We start from the raw sequence: 19145 nt of genomic DNA, 5'->3' as shown, positions 1-19145 counted from the left end.
TCGTGCGGTAGCCCGGCAGTAGTTCCAGAATAGCGAACAGTAAGCCCATGTTTTGAAAGGGCCTCTAAGTGCGATATTCAACACTTAACCAGCTATAGGTTACCATATAAAGATAGGACTGACTTTTATGTGGTCCCAGCTATGCAGTTAACCTGGCCAAGTGCTGACTTCACTCCCGGACCACCCCTAAAATAACCAGGTTACGGTTCGGTGCTAACCGGTTATTTTCAATGGCATTAACCAGAGCTGTTTCTGGTCAGTTAAATTGCTTTGAATATTGGCCTGTTTAATGATTGACATGTGAAAGCTAAAAAAAAAATCATTGAATGTGAAAAACCATACACCAACCCAAAGAATTATAAGGTGATATTGTAAAAAAAAATTAGGGCCCTGTTTACTAAGGTACGCTAGCGTGCGTGCACAAAATTAGCACGTGCACAAAACTGGCACACGTTGTGTAGACGCCCATATGAATATTATGGGTGCCTACACAATTATCACACGCTAGTGGTTAGTGCAAGCTAAAAATGCTAATATAAACAAGACCCTGTTTACTAAAGGCGCGCTAGCGTTTTTAGCGGGCACTAAAGTTTAGCACGTGCTAACATTAGAGACACCCATATATTCCTATGGGTGTCTCTAGCATTAGTGCATGCTAATTTTTAGTGCTAAAAACGCTAGCCCACCTACAGTGCAACTTAGTAAATAGGGCCCTTAATTTCCTGATTTGTTTTACATTTTTAATTTTTTAGGGGCCCTTTTACTAAACTGCAGTAAAAAGTGGCCTGCGGCAGTGTAGGCACATGTATTAGGCGTACGCCAGGCCAGTTTTTACCATGTCTGCAAAAAAAGGTTTTTTTTTAATGTGACGAGAAAAGGGCATATGGTAAAACTGAAACCAGTGCGCGTCCAAAACCGGCCTGAGCCCTTAACGCCACCCATTGATCTAGCAGTAAGGGCTCACACGTTACACTCGTGGTGACCAGTCGGTGCTCACCAACTGCCGATTACTGCTGGAAGCGGCATGTGTGGGAGGAAATGAATAATTCATCCAGGTGTTATGGGTGCACGCCAAATCTGAAATTTACCACCAGGGGCGCACTGGCCTGGCAGTAGTCTCATTTGGGCACCCACTCATGCACATGGAGCCTACTATGGCTTAGTAAAAGGGCCCCTTAATGTTTTTAAAAGGAAAAAAGGCCTCAGTAGTCAAAGGTTATTGCCATGGAAGAAGGGTACAATTCATCTAATCCACTTTGTGTCATTTTCACAAACCACAGCACCTTATGACTTGGACCAATCATTGGCCGAAAATCTCCAATATTTTTAAATTTTAATGTGAAACATCTTTAATATCATTCATCAATATCACCAACTTGACTTCAATGCCACTGCAATGTCCAAATCAATGTTCATGAATCAATTAACAATCTGGAACCCTTTCTGCCTTTACAATTTCACTTTCATCACACAGCAATGAAAAGAAGCACTTAGCTTAAAGTGAAATTTCAAATATTCAAAAATATTTCCACAGGGGGTTACCCGGTAGTAATCGGGCAGTGCTGCGTGCTACCCGGTTACCGCTAGATTAGCGCTGGAGCTCTTACCGACACCTCAGTGGGTAGCGGTAAGTGCTTCCCCTCATGTGGCCACGTGTAAGAGCAATCTTACCGCATGGCCATGGCTATTTACCCACAGTGGTAAAAAGGGCCTCAGCATGCAGCAAAAACAGCCCCTGCCACTTGCACAGGGCCCTTTTTACCACAGCTTGGTAAAACGACCCCTCTTATTTAGGCCCCTAGAGGGCGCCCATGTGACCTCTATTCTGTAAAGGAAACAGAATACTAGCATAACAGCAAAAATATGCATCTAGAATTTAGGCACAAGCATAGAGCTGGTTTAAGGGATTGCAGCTAAATGCTGTAGATACATGTGTAACTTATAGTATTCTCTAAGTGATGCACATAAGTGAGAACCCCACCCATGTGTTCACCTGCCTGTAGAATAGACATTATGTAAGATATACATGCATTTATAGGATAACCCTTAGGTGGAATTTTAGCATACACAAATATGTGCACACATACCCATGTATATGCTATTATCCTAATAATTTAAATGCATATTGAGCACATAAATGTTAGCACCCACTTTAAAGAATTAACCCCAATGTGGCTGCATCAGAGACCAGGCAAAAGCCTACACAGACGTTAAATAACATGGTCTTTGTTTGGGTGTACCAGCCTCTGTATACAAAAGCTTCACATGTGACTCCCCCCCCCCCCCCCCCCTTTCTGTGCATATATTTTACAGGAGCAGACCATCTTCCCGAGAAGAACGAGAACACGGGTCAATTCAAGAAAAGTTTTTCCCACCCCGTTTTGTGCAAGTACCTGAAGATTTAGCGATTGAAGAGGGAAGATTCTGTAGGCTAGATTTGAAGGTAATATTGAGGTTTAGCATTATAGGGAGGATATTATGTAATATTATCTCTATCAGATTTGGATTAATCAATTTGAGAGGCATTAGTGGAGGAGTGGCCTAGTGGTTAGGGTGGTGGACTTTGGATCCTGAGGAACTGAGTTCAATTCCCAGCACAGGCAGCTCCTTGTGACTCTGGGCAAGTCACTTAACCCTCCATTGCCTGCCGCATTGAGCCTGCCATGAGTGGGAAAGCGCAGGGTACAAATGTAACAAAAATAAAATTAACACCTGCCCACAATACATATCCATAACACAAGGAACTCTTAATAGAATTTTTCTTTTCTCATGGGCTTGTCTGGTTTTGTTTTCTACAGGTCAGTGGACTTCCAACTCCAGATGTTACCTGGTACCTAAATGGAAGCCTGGTCCGTCCCGATAACTTTCATAAAATGATAGTATCTGAAAAGGGCTTCCATTCCTTTATTTTTGAAGTAGTTCGAGCCCATGATGCAGGACAGTATGAATGTGTCGCCTCTAATCGTGCTGGACAAGCCAAGTTTAGGGTGCAACTGGATGTGCTTGGTAAGCTGTAGTTTGGGGTCTACATAGAAAAATGATATTTTCCATTTCATTTACTAATTTTTGATTTTTTCGTTTGGTTTGGTTTCTGCAGTTTTGCACACACTAGAATGCAAAAATGAACCAAAATTAAGGGGAGGATGTTATCAATGTGGGTGACCATTAAGATGTGTTATTTTACTATTAATCACAGTTATTAGTAACTAGGTTTCATTGCATAAAATGGGAGTTGTGCTAAAAAGCATGAGTTAGTGCTAAAATAACCCATCTTAATGGTAGCCCACATTGATAACTTACCCCCTTAGTGTGAAGAGTTTCAGTCTCTGGTAACCAGAGCTGATATTGTGATGTCATAATGCCTCATTCCACCAATGCCTGAGAACCAACCTCATCAGTGATGTCACAATGGCTTGATTGTCCTATACTTGGCTCATGTTTATTACATATAGCAGTAACCAGAGCTGATATTGTGATGTCATAATTCCTCATTCCACCAATGCCTAAGAGCCAACCTCATCAGTGATGTCACAGTGGCTTGATTGCCCTATACTTGGCTCACTTTTATGACATAAAGCAGTTCTAGAGACAGTTCTTTTTTCTTTAATTAAGGGAGGCAGGTATAGCTTGGGTACCATTAAGACGTGTTATTCTACTGTTAACCCCAGATATTTAGTAACAAGGCCTCATTGCATAAAATGGGACCTGTGCTAAAATAGCATAAGTTAGAGGTAAAATAACACATCTTAATGGTACCCCACATTGATAACTACACCCCTAAGTCTGTGAGAATTTTTTGGCCATTTTTGAATGGAAGACAAGACAAAATGAAACCAATATCACTGTGATTTTCCTATCATTTCAAAAGTGCTCATCCATATTATTGGGCATTAGAGTTGTTTCACTCAGATGAATGTACACAGGAGTCAGGCAAGAGAGGGGATTAGTTCTGCAAATGTAAACCAGGACTCATGTCCTGCCCTTTACAAAGCTTCTAGCCCCAGGCAAGGGTAACACAAATAGAGCCTCCTTCAGTGGTGAAGGCCTGTGATTCACTTCAAAAAATGAAAGTTCTGTGCTGACCTCTCAGCAACAGAACAGAAGTCTGATACCCCTAAGTAAACCAATTACATTGCCAGTCTGAACAGACCCAGGACACCTAGCTTTTTGCTGAACCACCCTTTCTGATAACTGACCCTGCTAAGGGCATCCGGTATTGCAAGTTGCTAATATTTTATTTTAAAACTAGTAAAAAAAGGCCCGTTTCTGACACAAATGACACGGGCACTAGCAAGGTTTTCCTCGGAGTGTGTATGTTTGAGAGAGTGTGTGTGAGAGTGACTGTGTGTGAGAGAGAGAGTGAATGTGCGAGTGTGTGTGTGTGACAGAGAGTGAGACTGGGTGCGAGTGTGTCTGTGAGAGTGAGAGTGTGTGTGTGAGAATGAGAGTGTGTGCCATGGGCCCCCCTCCCGCCCTCCCTCCCTCCCTCCGAGTTCCAGGGTCATCCCTCCCTCCGAGTTCCATGGTCGTCCCCCCCCCTCCCTCCAAGTTCCAGGGTCGTCCGTCCCCTCCCTCCAAGTTCCAGGGTCATCCGTCCCCTCCCTCCTTCCCTCCCTCCCTCCAAGTTCCAGGGTCATCCCCTACCTCCCTCCCTCCCTCCGAGTTCCAGGGTCATTCCCTACCTCCCTCCCTCCCTCGAGTTCCAGGGTCGTCCCCTCCCTCCCTCCCTCCGAGTTCCAAGGTTGCCCCCTCCTCCCTCCCTCCCTCACTCTGAGTTCCAGGCAGGGTTGCCAGGTAGAAATTTTTTTTCCAGCCCAATCCAGGCCAGAAACCAGCCCAAAACCCGCCCAAACACAAACCCCGCCCCTGACACCCCCACCCCCGCGTCACCGGCCCCGCCCCCGCCGTCACCGGCCCCGCCTCCCACGTCATCGGGCCCGCCTCCCCGTCATCAGCCCCGCCTCCCCATCATCGGCCCCGCCTCCCACGTCATCGGGCCCGCCTCCCCGTCATCAGCCCCGCCTCCCACGTCATCGGCCCCGCCTCCCACGTCATCGGCCCCGCCCAAAACGTCACTAACCCCGCCCAAAAACGTCACTAACCCCGCCCCCCGCGGCCGAAAAAAATCAAAAAGCCGCCCAAAAAGCCGCCCGGAAGCCCTAAAAACCGCCCAAAAAACCGCAACCCGCCGCGGGCAAAAATTTCCCGCGGCGGGTCGCGGAAAACCGCCCACCTGGCAACACTGGTTCCAGGGTCATCCCCTACCTCCCTCCCTCCGAGTTCCAGGGTTGTCCCCCCCTCCCTCCCTCCCTCCCTCACTCTGAGTTCTAGGGTCATCCCCTCCCTCCCTTCCTCTGAGTTCCAGGGTTGTCCTCTCCCTCCCTCCTGAGTTTCAGGTTCCCCCTCCCTCCCTCCCTCTGAGTTTCAGGGTCCCACCCTTCCTCCGAGTTTCAGGGTCCCCCTCCCTCTCTCCAAGTTTCAGGGTCCCCCTCCCTCCCAGTTCCAGGATCCCACCTCCCTCCCAGTTCCCCTTCTCTCTCTCTCAGCTCTGGTCCTGCCCTCATTTCCTGTTTCTGCAAGGGCGGGACTGGAGCTGAGAGAGAGAGAAGGGCCGAGCCTGCACGCCTTTTACCGCTGCTGCCGGCCGCTGTAAACTCGACTTGGTAAGTGAAGATGACTTTTAAAATTTGGAGGGAGAGGGCCTAGAACTGGAAGGGAGGGAGGGAGGAAGGGAGGAACGACGACACCCTCATGCGTGTGACGTCGCGTTTCATTGCCTGGCAACTCTGCAGCATTCCCTTCCAGTGGTTGGTCACTGCTGTTTGTGATGAACCCGGACGTACTGTCAGACTCCTGCTCCTCTCCGGGCTGGCTGCGCTCTAGTTGCACCTCTCCGTGCTGTCTACAATCCAGCCGCACCTCTCCGTGCTGTCTGTACTCCAGCCGCACCACTGTCAGACTCCTGCTCCTCTCCGGGCTGTCTGCTCTCTAGTTGCACCTCTCCGTGCTGTCTACCATCCAGCCGCACCTCTCCGTGCTGTCTGCAATCCTTGCAAGTTATGCAAACCTCCCTCAGGCTTACACAGTTGTGTTCTCTCCAGCCAGTAGCCCACCCTCTAGTTCAACCCCTACCGGCTACTGGCAAGTATCTGTTTCCTGGTGGAGTCCCACTCCTCATAGACTAGCCGCCTAGGTTCTTTCCAGTCCAGCTATTAAGTCCCCGACCAGGCCTCTGGACCGGGACCTGTTCCTGGCACAGGCCCCTTTCTTTAGAGTCTCTATTCAGAATCAAATGTTTATCACACAGTTCAGCTTTTCTCAAGCAACACTATAAAGTTCCAAAGTTTCCCCTACGGTATGAATTCCTCTAGGTTTAGCCCTGCATACTGGCTACACCTAGAGACCCACCTCCCTCATTTGTCAGCACTAACTCCTGACAACCACCCACCGGGTTAAAGAATTCATACCTTTTGTGATCCAGTACACACAGCCCTCTTTCTCCTCTCCTCATGGCCCTGAGCAAATGCTGAGATATCCATTTCTTCTGTTTCCCCTCCCCCTTCCCCCCCTTGCCAATCCATCTGTTCCACCACTCCCTTCTCCCACAGGTGTTCCTCATCCCCTCCCTCTGACTTCATCTCCCAATCAACCTCCTCCCCCTTCCCCCTCTGAGAGGACTTCTCCTCCCACTCCTGCTTCCTGCTCAGCTCGGGCTTCTGGGACTTGTAGTTCTTATAGTCCCACTCTTTCTTCTTTTGATCCCTGGCGGGCACAGATAGCCCTTTCCTCCACCACCCCTCCGGTTTGCCACCCCCTTTCTCACAGTACGTGACGTCAATTCAGGAGATGGATACAGCAGGAGCACAAGCCCTTCAAAGCTTCACTTTTATGGAGTCAGCTTCAGAACATTGGAGGTGCTTTTTATTATATAGGATAAGAAGAATAAATCCATAGGGAAGCTTTTCAGTTTTTCATCTGTTTAAAAAAACAAACAAACCTATAATGATTTTTTACCAGCAACAGGCATCCCTGCCAATTCACATTGTATGTCATGAAGCAGTGGTGTAGCTATGGGTGGGCACAGGCCCACCCATTCTTGGTTCAGGCCCACCCAGCAGCAGCACTACACTGCGCTCTCTCTCCTCTCTCCTCCGCAGTGTCCCAGCATCTGTGTTCCTGTCTCTGAACCCAGCCCTTCCCGGTGTACAGTACAGGCATCCTCGGTGCTTGCGCCGGCCCTGCAGGCTTCCATCTGCTGTGTTCTGCCAGACAGGAAACAGGCGATGACATCAATGAGAGTGGGATGTAACAGATGGAAGCCTGCGGGGTCGGCACAAGCAGCAAGAATAAATCGTTGCAGGTACCGAGGAAGCCTGTACTGTACACTGGGGAAGGACGGGGTTCAGAGACAAGAGCACAGATGCCAGGACGCCGTGTAGGAGAGGGGAGAGATGTGGGGTAAAAAAAAATCTGTATTTTAAAAAATATCTCTGGGAACATATTGGTTTGGGGGGGGGGGGGGTGGGATACGTATGCATAGAAGGGCCCATCCAATTTACCTTTGGGCCCATCCAAACTACTGAGTCTGGCTACACCTCTTTCATGAACCAAGCCTTCTCTTGCCCAGCTTTGATCTTTTCTCAAAGGTTTTCTGCTGTGGAAGTTGTCCCACTCTTGTGTTTCATGAACCACACAAGAAAGAAGGTTCCTTTTTCAAAGGGTTGTATGAAAGGTGTATGCACAAGTCTCGTTACATGATATTTGTAAGGTTTAGACATTCCACAATTAACATTCTCATTGCAGAATATGTTCCTTAGTACCACCATCTATGAAGGAGAAAGCGTCAAAGATTTGTCACGTCATGCTAGGGATTCTTTTAAAGAGCAATCAAAACAAGACAGAAAAGATAACTTCTATGGGGTCTATATTCAATAGGCAGTGCTCGGTGTTTTGCTGACCACTGGAGGTATTATTCCTGAATATTCAATTGCAGGCCCTGTCTGAGCTTCAGTGTTGAATATCTGGTTTTGCAGAGCCAGTGGCAGGGCAGCGTATAGGAATCACTGTCACCACCTTTTGGAAAATGGACAAAGAAGGTAAACTTGGGGAAGAAGATAGAGAAAGGAAGGGGGAGATGCCACTCCAGGAAGAGTGCTGCCCGAGGCCTCCGCCTCAGGTGGCCCAAATAGCCGGTTAAGTGCGATGTTCAACACTTAACCGGCTATGCAGTGGCAGCCCTACCATTAGGCCACCTGAGGCGGAGGCCTCGGGCAGCACTCTTCCTGGAGTGGCATCTCCCCCTTCCTTCCTCTATCTTCTTCCCCAAGTTTACCTTCTTTGTCCATTTTCCAAAAGGTGGTGGCAGTGATTCCTATACGCTGCCCTGCCACTGGCACCGGCCTCTTCTCTTTACTGTGGCCCGCCTCTCTGATGTAGCTTCCTGTTTCCTCAGATGTGGGCTGCAGTAGAGAAGAGGCTGGTGCTGGCGGCAGGGCAGCGCATGGGAACTGCTGCTGCTGCTGTTGCCTTTTGGAAAATGTGAAAAGAAGGTAGACTAAGGGAAGGAGTAGAGGAAGGAAGGGGGGAGATGCCAGTCTGTGGCCTGGAGGGGTGGACTGCATCTCAGCCCTGCCTCAGGTGGCATCTTGCCTTGGGCCACCGCTGTGGCTATGAGTTATCACATAAATCCTTTTATGCAGTCCCATTTATGAGGTTAATCGGGCTGGTTTGCTGAATATGGGAACTTAATCAGCCAAATGCCAGCTCCTCTCCCAGAATGCCTCCAACTTAGTTGGTTTGCAGTTAGACTCTAACCAGTTATTTTCAGCAGCGCTAACTGGTTAAGCGTCACTGAAAATTAACAGTTAGCCACGAACAGGACTTGTTTCTGGCCCTGCTTAATTGTTCGGAGCCAAAAGTGAATAGTTTGTCAGGAGAATGCAAATGTCATTTAACGTCGTCCATTTGAACAATTCTCTTTCCTTCCCTGCCATTCAGCACAAGCACATAGGAGGCCTCCAGTTTTTATCCAGAAACCGCAGAGCCAACGAGCATTTGAAGGGGAGTCTGTCCGAATGGATTGTCTCATCTCTGCCATGCCTGCTCCGCAGATTTTGTTGAAACGGAACAATGAAATGCTTCAGAACAACACTGACAGAATTAGGTACAATCATATCTTCTTACTGTAGCCTCTGTTCTGCAAGATTTTTTGATGTTGAATAAAAATGCATTTCTTTAATTTCTGCTGTCGAAACACAGCTTGGTGGTTTCTATCCAGCTGAATATCGACTCTTATGCCCCAAATTATAATGACAGGGTCTGAACCATGAAGAAAATTGCTCATAATCATGAAGGTTTGGGGTTTGCCTCTGTCTATGGAGGCCAAGTTATCCTTCTACTCCACCTGGTTTCATTTCTTGGGACCATGCTCAGTTTGAAGTAAAAGACGAAGCCACACAAAGTGTGGAGGTGCACTTAATCCCCACGAAACAATACAGGAAGAAAAAAGAGAAGAGTGGGGGAAGATAGGCTCCTTCCAATCAATCAGGGAGACGTATATTTGAAAAAGGTATAATGTTTATTATAACAGGTCGACTCGACACAGCCGTGTTTCGGCGACGTAGCACCTTCTTCAGGAGTCTACAAAGCCAAATATAAAACATAAATATGACTGTAAACTGTAAACAACAATGATCATAAAAGAATATTATAGATATGTTAAAATAGAAGACATCTATAAAAGCATGAATTATAATTTAAAAAGACATCAAATAAATTTATAAGTACAAAAATGCATGAAATGTTTCCACGAAAAGCAATTACAAATTAACAAAATTTAAAACATTATTAAAAACAAACAAAACCAAATAAGATGTGGTGTTGCAGATGAAAACTTAAATTCCTAAAATGCGCAGAGAGATAGGAATGACACATCAATATCATATATAAACTCTAAGCAAGGAATTTAAAAAAAAAACGGAAAAACAGTGACATGGTTAACACATTTGTAAAACGAAGCACAAAAATGGTGTAAACATTTATCCGCTGTAGGCAGTGAGCATATACTTCTAATGATGTGGAACAACGAGAAAATGCTTATATGTAAGTAAAAGATATGACACTTGTTGTATAAACAATGGAACAAATGTTGTGGTGTAAGATGTTCCAAAAATATACTTTTACAGTTAATTCATGTTAATGGATCTCAGAGTAACATAAAACACTGGAATAATAATAATAATAAGATTATATATGTATATACATATAAGGCATGCACTTATATATATACACATATATAATCTTATTATTATTATTATTCCAATGTTTTATGTTACTCTGAGATCCATTAACATGAATTAACTGTTTGCATGCTCAGTTTAACATTTTCAGGCCAAGTAGCACAGACATGCAATTTTTCAATAAATAAGGGGGTCTTTTATTAAAGCTTAGCTCGAGTTATCTGCAGCAAGTCCCATAGGAATAAAATGGGCCCTGCTGCAGATAACTCGAGCTAAGCTTTAGTAAAAGACCCCCTAAATGTGCCAGGGTGTAACAACACAGCCCTTGTGTGGCTAGAGAACAATTGTATGCTGATTTCATTTATTTGTATTGAATAAATGTTGTCCTATTTCATCATGTGGGTCTGATCTTCTTTCCTGCTGTACTGGATCTTGCAGACTGCTTGCCTGTGTGTTTTTTGGGACCTGCTAAAAATCCAGGAATGACTTAAAATCTCCCACCTGGAACTGAGTAACTAGGTAGCTATGAATAGGTTTTTCTATCTATTCAAGAATCCTCATTGTGGAGGCCTTTTACAAAGCCGCGCTAGCGTTTTTAGCTCGCAGTAAATGTGGTCAACGTTGAGACACCCATAAGAATATAATGGGCATCTTGGTGTTTACCAGGAGCTAAAAACGCTAGTGCAGGTTGTAAAAGACCCCTTGTGTCTTTGATGAGGAAAACTGCTGCAAAGCCCCTAATTCAAAGGTTCTAAGTCACAAAGAGGTCATAAGTACATAAGTATTGGCACACTGGGACAGACCAAAGGTCCATCAAGCCCAGCATCCTGTTTCCAACAGTGGCCAATCCAGGTCACAAATACCTGGCAAGATCCCCAAAAAGTACTAAACATTTTATACTTCATCCCCTTTATCATTTTCGTCGCCCTTCTCTGCACCTTTCCTAATTCCAGTTCCAGGTCCTTTAACTAAGCTGCGATAAGCGCTAGTTCATGCTTACCACAGCTTAAAAGGGTTTACTGCAGGATGTGCTCAGGCATCCTGCATTAAGTTCCCAAATGATGCTCACTACCTGCATGCTAACAAATGTTTAAAAAAAAATTCTTGGAGGGGGGTGTGTTTTGCACAGAGAGTGGGCGTTTCTGAGCTAATCAATAAGCACATCCACTTTACCACTCGCTAACTGATTAGGGCAGGACTACCATGTGAGTCCATACCACCTACGAAATAGATGTCGGTAAGTCTCTCACATGCTAAGGATTTTTAATGGCCGTGTGTTAGTGGCAACTTTAGTGCAAGCTTATACAACTTTATCACTTTTTAACAATTTTGTTAATTTTACTAAAAACGGAAGGAAAAGCTTCAGCTGACTCCTTCTTGGCTGCAGAGCCGATCACTTCTAGGAGTTCATGTAGTCATCATTGGCTAAAAAATCCTCCCCAAATTTTTTATTAAATTATATATGTATTATGGTGTATAAAATAATCCATGGCCTAGCTCCAGGTTACATGACTGAACTGATCGATCTACCTACTAGAAACACAACTGATTCAGCAAGGTCATCCCTAAACCTTCACTTCCCAAGATGCAAAAGACTGAAATACAAATCAACATACACCTCCTGTTTCTCCTACATATGCACACAGCTGTGGAACGCGCTACTAAAAGACTTGAAAACCACGAACAATCTTCTAAACTTCTGAAAAAAACTAAAGACTCATCTTTTCAGAAAGGCATACCCCTCAGAACCAACGTAGTCATCAAAAATGAATGATAGCACCGAAAATAGGAAACGAATGACACTTGATCCCCTGCCACAGGATCCCACCCCTTGAAATCTGCTCGGAACGGTCCATACCTGATCTATTTTACTATATTTCACACTTTGTATCTGCTAACCCCGGAGTTCGCAACTACCTCTCCGAAATTATGTAAGCCACATTGAACCTACAAATGGGTGGGAAAATGTGGGATACAAATGTAACAAATAAATAAATAAAATATATAACGTCCAAGCAAGCGATTTACTAAGCTTTTTGAGCTTTTTGAGATGTATTGACTTTTCATCTCTCCAGATATCTCTATTCCACTACCAACAAAGGCCAAAGTTTCGCAACCTTCCTCAGGGTCTGTGGAACTTAGGCTCACTCCACTTTGTGGCTGTTTAGCTCAGCTTCTTGCAATGTCAAAAAACACAAAAAAATGGCGTTCACATATATAGATTGACGTCAGGCGCTCTCAGGTTTTAGCCAATGATAACTGCATGAACTCCTAGAAGTGATCGGCTCAGCTTCTACTGGAGGAAGAGGCCTCAGCAGTTGCATGCTCACCGTCTAGAACTAAAATTTTTAGCCAGTTAATATGGTGGCTAAACTATGACTTCTATAACATTAGCAAAATTTGCCCTTTCCTCTCTGAGCACACCACCCGAACTCTCATCCACTCTCTCATCACCTCTCACCTTGACTACTGCAACCTACTCCTCACTGGCCTCCCACTTTGCCATCTATCCCCCCTTCAGTCCGTTCAGAACTCTGCTGCACGTCTTATCTTCCGCCTGGACCGATATACTCATATCACCCCTCTCCTCAAGTCACTTCACTGGCTTCCGATCAGGTACCGCATACAGTTCAAGCTTCTCCTATTAACCTACAAATGCACTTGATCTGCAGCCCCTCCCTACCTCTCTACCCTCATCTCCCCTTACGTTTCTACCTGTAACCTCCGCTCTCAAGAGAAATCACTCCTCTCAGTACCCTTCTCCACCACCGGCAACTCCAGGCTCCGCCCTTTCTGCCTCACCTCACCCCGTGCCTGGAATAAACTCCCTGAGCCTATACGCCACACCCCCTACCTGCCCATCTTCAAAGCCTTGCTCAAAGCCCACCTCTTCAATGTTGCCTTCGGCACCTAACCACCATATCTTTATTCATGAAATCTAGACTGCCCCCACTTGATACTTGACATTTCGCCCATTAGATTGTAAGCTCTTTTGAGCAGGGACTGTCCTTTGTTGTTAAACTGTACAGCGCTGCATAACCCTAGTAGCGCTCTAGAAATGTTAAGTAGTTATCATTCATAGGCCTAAAAAAGCTTTTTTTTTCTCACTCATTGAGCTCAAACCTGTTAATACTAATACCATATCAGCCAAATCAAAGAAACACTTATCTTAGCATTAGTTGTCTCAAAAAATCCTATATTATGTCCTTGGTCCCAACGATGGCCTGCCTTTCACACTTTTAGGCTTCCTCAGTGAATAACTTCATAACAACTATCATTGCTGTGCATTTACCAGCGTTTCAATGGCTTAATGGAATAGCTCAAACTGTTCACCCGGCCAAAAACTTATTCAGACGTAATCTTTTCCTTTCCTGACTGTATCCAGGAGCAATGCCAGTATGTCTGATGCCAAGAATAGGGAGTAATCAAGCAGGTGAATAAGTGAGATATTCACGCTACAGCACCCTTCAAACGTGTCTTTGAGATCACCAGCCGCTGCAGCAATTCATACAGGTCACTGATATGGTGTTAGTATTAACAGGTTTGAGCTCAATAATGGAGAAAAAAAAGTTTTTAATTGCAAGGTCATTTAGAAACATAGAAACATGATGGCGGATAAGGGCCGAATGGCGTCCCATCCAGTCTGCCTATACTCAGTAACCACTAACTCCTTTTCGTAAGAGATCCCACCTGCCTGTCCCACGCTTTCTTCAATTCTGGCACAGTCCCCGTCTCCACAACCTCCACTGGGAGGCCATTCCACATATCCACCACCCTCTCCATGAAAGAGTATTTTTTCAGATTCCTCCTAAGCCTGTTTCCTCTTAACTTCGTGCTATGCCCTTTCATTCCAGAAGTTTCCTTCATTTGAAAAAGGCTCACCTCCTGTACATGCACGCCACTGAGGTATTTAAATGTCTGTATCATATCCCCTCTCTCCCACCTCTCTTTGCTTATCCTAGAAATAAGCAGTGGATTTTCCCAAGTCTATCTTAATAATGGATTATACGATAGCCCTTATGGTTGCAGGGGGTCATTTGAATGAAAATACAGTATAGCTAAACTAAGCAATGTTTAACACAGTGAAAGTTAAGAAATCTGCCTTGGTTTGCCTAACCTTTCCTTTCTTTTTACAGCCTCTTGCAAGACAGCAGTGGAAAAATTAGCTTACTGATCCACAATGTAAGCAAGAAAGATGCTGGATGGTATACCATATCTGCAGTAAATGAGGCCGGAATAGAAACCTGCCATGCCAGACTCGATGTTGCAAGTAAGAGACAGTTCACTGTTATATATTTCACTTTTATGCAAATAAGGTCCCAGTACACTCCAAGTCCAGTGTGCCAGGAGTGTAATACAGTTAACGACTGAGCTGGATGACCCAGCAGCCAACTTTAGGAGCTAGAGGGTGCACAAGATGTCCGTGAAGTGGGACACAAATAGCGTCATTGTTATTACAGTTTTCCAATTATACTTACCACAAGTAGGAGAGCTGAGAAGAATCATATAGGAATCCTGAATTTCAGTCTGCTTCTGAAACTAACAGAAGTGTGCAGTCATATTTTTCACTTACAGCCCCATTTTAGACAGAATGTTGAAATCAGAATTTGGAAGTCCATGTCAGGACATGTGGAACATTTTTTTAAATGCACACTGAAAAGCACACGTATACACTGGTTATATGTGGTAGGAGCAGTGCCGGCCCAAGGCAAGATTCTGCTTGAGGCGGAGCTAAGATGCCGCCCCCCCCCAGGCCAAAATGCTGCCCCCATGCCAAGATACCTCCCCCTCCCGGGCCAAGATGCTGCCCCTTTCCTACCTCCAGCCCGTTCACGGCATTTACCTGTCCGCTGATGTTTTAGACCTTGACAAATGTAAAATGGTTTCTCTTATCCAAGGGCGGCCCTACCATTAGGCCATCTGAGGCGGGGGGGGGGGGCCTCAGGTAGCACTCTTCAGGGACTAGCATCTCCCCATTCTTCGGGGAGCAGCATTTTCCCCTTCTTTCCTCCACCCTGTTCGCGGCATTTACCCATTTTGTCACGTTCCAAACCCGGCAGCGATTCCCATACACTGCCCTGCCGCCGGCACCCGCCTCTTCCCTTTACTGCGGCTGCCTAAGCCTCTGACGAAACAGGAAGTTACATCAGAGAGGCGGCCACAGTAAAGGGAAGAGGCAGGTGCCAGCGGCAGGGCAGCATATGGAAATCGCTGCCAGGTTTAGAGCGTGACAAAACGGGTAAACGCCGCGAACAGGGTGGAGGAAAGAAGGGGAAAATGCTGCTCCCCGAAGAGTGGGGAGATGCCAGTCCCTGAAGAGTGCCGCCTGAGGCCCCCCCCCCTGCCTCAGATGGCCTAATGGTAGGGCCACCCTTGGATAAGAGAAACCATTTTACATTTGTCAAGGTCTAAAACATCAGTGGACACAACTGGGCAACGTACATGTCTAAGTGGTAGCATGTAACTCGTATGTTGATATTTCAGAACCTAGGGGGTTCCTTTTACCAAGCTGCAGTAAAAAGGGCCCTGCAGCAGTGGCGGTGGCTGTTTTTGCTGCACTCCAGGATCCTTTTTACTGCAGCAGATAAAAAAACTAAAAAAAACACATGGCCATGCAGTAAGCTTGCACTTACTATGTGGCCATGCTGGAGGGGGAGGGGGAGCACTTACTGCCACCCACTGAGGTGGCGGTAAGGACTCCCATGCTATCCCAGCAGTAACCAGGAAGCGATTACCACCAGGTAAGCCCCTGTGGTATATATATATTTTAAAATCCAGCAGCACCGAAAATGGCACATGCTGGAGGCGGAACTACCACTGGCGGCCGTGTTGAGCTGGCGGTAGTTCCAGGTTGCCGCACGGCAACCCTTTAGTAAAATGGCCTCTGGATGTGTTAAGTGCCAATACATAGATGTGTGTGGATGCCATTTTGGAAACCTGCATGTCTGTGTTCCCAATTAAGTACAGAACCCGCAATCATTCAGCACAATTGATTTTAGAAGGGGAACAACATGGGGGGGGATTAAAATGTGACCACTTCTAATCCCTCCTGTAGAGTAATGTCCAAAATGAGCACTTTTGCAAAACCTATTTATACCCAACAGCAACTGCAAATCCTGATGGGGATCACAGTTGTCAGAGATGTGCATTGCATTTCTGAATTGGGAAATATTTGTGTATTTTGGGCCCAACCCTAGTGTTACCCAAACCTCGCCCACTTGCCATATGCACGTATTGCAAATTTACATGTGTAAATCCTGTTTTTCAAAATTTGGGTTTCAACATATATATATATATATATATATATATATATATATATATATATATATATATATATATATATGTAAATTGTGAATTGGGCTTCTAAAATTAAGGCCCTAATGTATTTATATTTTTTTGGAAAGGAAAATAAATTCCAGAGCATCTGCTCCTGGTTCTCATCCCTTCCTGCCTCCTCAGAACTGTTTCATTTTAGGCCTGTTCCTTTCCCTATGCTATGCTTTGTAAAATTCCACCCTGTTTCCCATAAGTTTCATACAGAAGTTATCCCCCTGATTCTATAAAAGTCACCAAAAAATGCATGAGCAAATTTGGGCATGTGCCAATTTGCATACACAATTTACTTGAATAACGAGCCAATTAGTGCCAATAATTGGCTTTTCAACAAGCAATTATTGGTGCTAATTGAAATCAATTAATATGTACGTATGTAAATTTAGCTACGTGGTCCACGCCTAAATTGTATGCTCATCCTAGAAAAGTGGGCATGGAAATGGGACGGTCATGGGCGTTTCGGGGTGGAGTGTGGATGTGGATTGCAATTATATGTGCAATTATAGAATAAGGGGGTTCTGCTTGTAAATTTAGGCATGGGCATTTGCACCACCATTTTCGTTGGTGCAAATGGATATGCCTAGATTTACGCATTAAACTGTGCCTAAGTTTAGAATAGCACGTAAGCACATTTTCAGGCGCCATATATAGAATCCAGGGGATAACTGCTAATTAGTGCCAATTAGCACATAAATCCAAAAATTGGTAGTTAATGCCAATTAACAGCTCATTATTACATTGAGTTACACACTTAACTGACACTATTCTATAACTTGCTCATGCAACGTTGCACGCTAAGCATAAAATTGTGCACGCACATTTATACAATTAGGGGGTTTATATCTGATTTATCAGTGGAATATGTTCTCTTGTACAGCATGAGGGAATTTTTGACAAATCAGGGCTGGCGTTTCCTACTTGAATAACCAACGTACCCGTGTGTTTTTGTTTTGTTTCTGTTCCAGCTTATGCCAACAAAGGGGTTCAGAACACGAAACCACTAAAAGTCAGACCAACATTTAGCAAATATGCCACACTCAATGGAAAAGGAGTGAATATGAGACAAGCCTTCATCCCGGGCACAGAGTTCCAACATATGGATTCTTATGCTGGAATGTACGAAAGTGAGGAACTTTAAAAGAATATAGAAACAGCAACAAACAATGCATTGACAATTATTTACAATGCACTCAGAATTACAATAGAGCTGTAGGCATTAATAATTGCAGTTACATTTCCTTCCTGCTTTGAATCCATGGATGTGTATTTATAATGTGGCTTCCTGATGTTCTGATACATGTATACAGATTTGTATAGACTTATGAACATAGCTCACTATCCTTAATCAATGTTATAATTACTGAAAAAGCAATTGGATAACCCGGGCTAAAAGACTGTAAAATTATAGATCAAAATCACCAGATATTGTTTACATGACAAAAGTACATTTATATATATTACTTATCTTTGTTCTTCTGAATAAGGTAGCACTGCTATCTTACCCTACACCAATGTTTCTGCTGTACGTATACCACCCTTGACTAGGTTATTGGAGTGGTTTGAACAGTGTTGTTGTCAAAAACAAATAAAGTTTGACATATTCAATGGAAGTTGTAGTAGCTCTAGTTATTGTGTGTGGATGCAAGTTGTACTGGTCATGGATGATAGACATCGGATCAGAAACTAAGAATTTAAGTCCTTCAGTTATCACATTATGCTGTGTAGTGTTAGCCACACATATTATCACACAGAAACAGAAAAATGTAGGCAGATAAAGACCATATGGCCTGTCCAGTGTGTCCATCCATGCCGTCTACTCTCCCTGTCACTCCCTTAGAGATCCTATGTACGTCTTCCAAGCTCTCTTGAATTCAGATGCAGTTTTCGTCTCCACCACTTCCACTGGGAGGCCGTTCCATAAATTCACCATCCTTTCTTTGAAGAAGTATTTCCTCAGGTTACTTCTGAGTCTGTCCCTTTTCACCTTCATCCTAGGCTCCCTCGTTCCAGAGCTTCCTTTCAATTGAAAGAGACTCGACTCCTGTGCATTTATGCCACATAGGTATTTAAATGTCTCTATCATATCTCCCATCTCCCACCTTTCTTCCAAAGTATACATTTTGAGATCTTTAAGTCTGTCCCCATACACTTTATGACAAAGACCACTGACCATTTTAGTAGCAGCTCAGCTACCTCTTGCGGTCTGAAGATCTGTCCCTTAAAGCCTGGTAAGCACTAAATTATCATACAGCCTTTTAATGCAGTCCTGTGCTAGCAGTTACCGTGTGGTAAACTGCGAGTTAAGTGCTTAATATGATTTAGTAAAACGGCCCCTTTATTTGTTAACGTTTGTTCTTCTAAGTTTGAATATTATCTGCAAGCTTTTAATCTGAGCTTTGTTAACATGAGAATAAAATTTGGTTTTGGAGTGTACATCTTAACTCATTTGAATGTTTTTATATCCACATAGATTGGCTGAGGGGCCATGTCACTCAAGTTCAATGTTTTTTACTCTAACCAATGAAACTGAAAAGCTGCAACTATTGGAATTTCCTTCAACCAATCAGAGGCTGT

The 19145-nt window shown here is 44.5% G+C and overlaps 1 protein-coding gene across 3 annotated transcripts in view; it reads left to right on the top strand.

The window, feature by feature from the left end:
• The window catches only part of MYOT (myotilin), an 86423-nt gene extending 68242 nt beyond the window's left edge, over window positions 1–18181 (top strand). For all 3 annotated transcript variants that reach the window (XM_030212761.1, XM_030212763.1, XM_030212762.1), the window contains 5 exons: window positions 2314–2443; window positions 2799–3006; window positions 8998–9163; window positions 14375–14508; window positions 17537–18181. In XM_030212761.1, the coding sequence (XP_030068621.1) occupies window positions 2314–2443; window positions 2799–3006; window positions 8998–9163; window positions 14375–14508; window positions 17537–17709 (811 nt within the window). In that variant the 3' untranslated portion in view covers window positions 17710–18181. The remainder of the gene's footprint in view (window positions 1–2313; window positions 2444–2798; window positions 3007–8997; window positions 9164–14374; window positions 14509–17536) is intronic.
• Window positions 18182–19145: the final 964 nt, after the last annotated feature.

This window comes from Microcaecilia unicolor, chromosome 8 (assembly GCF_901765095.1).
Source record: "Microcaecilia unicolor chromosome 8, aMicUni1.1, whole genome shotgun sequence".
Classification (NCBI taxonomy): domain Eukaryota; kingdom Metazoa; phylum Chordata; class Amphibia; order Gymnophiona; family Siphonopidae; genus Microcaecilia; species Microcaecilia unicolor.
Note: the sequence above shows the minus strand (reverse complement) of the source record. Positions and strands in the feature narration are given on the sequence as shown.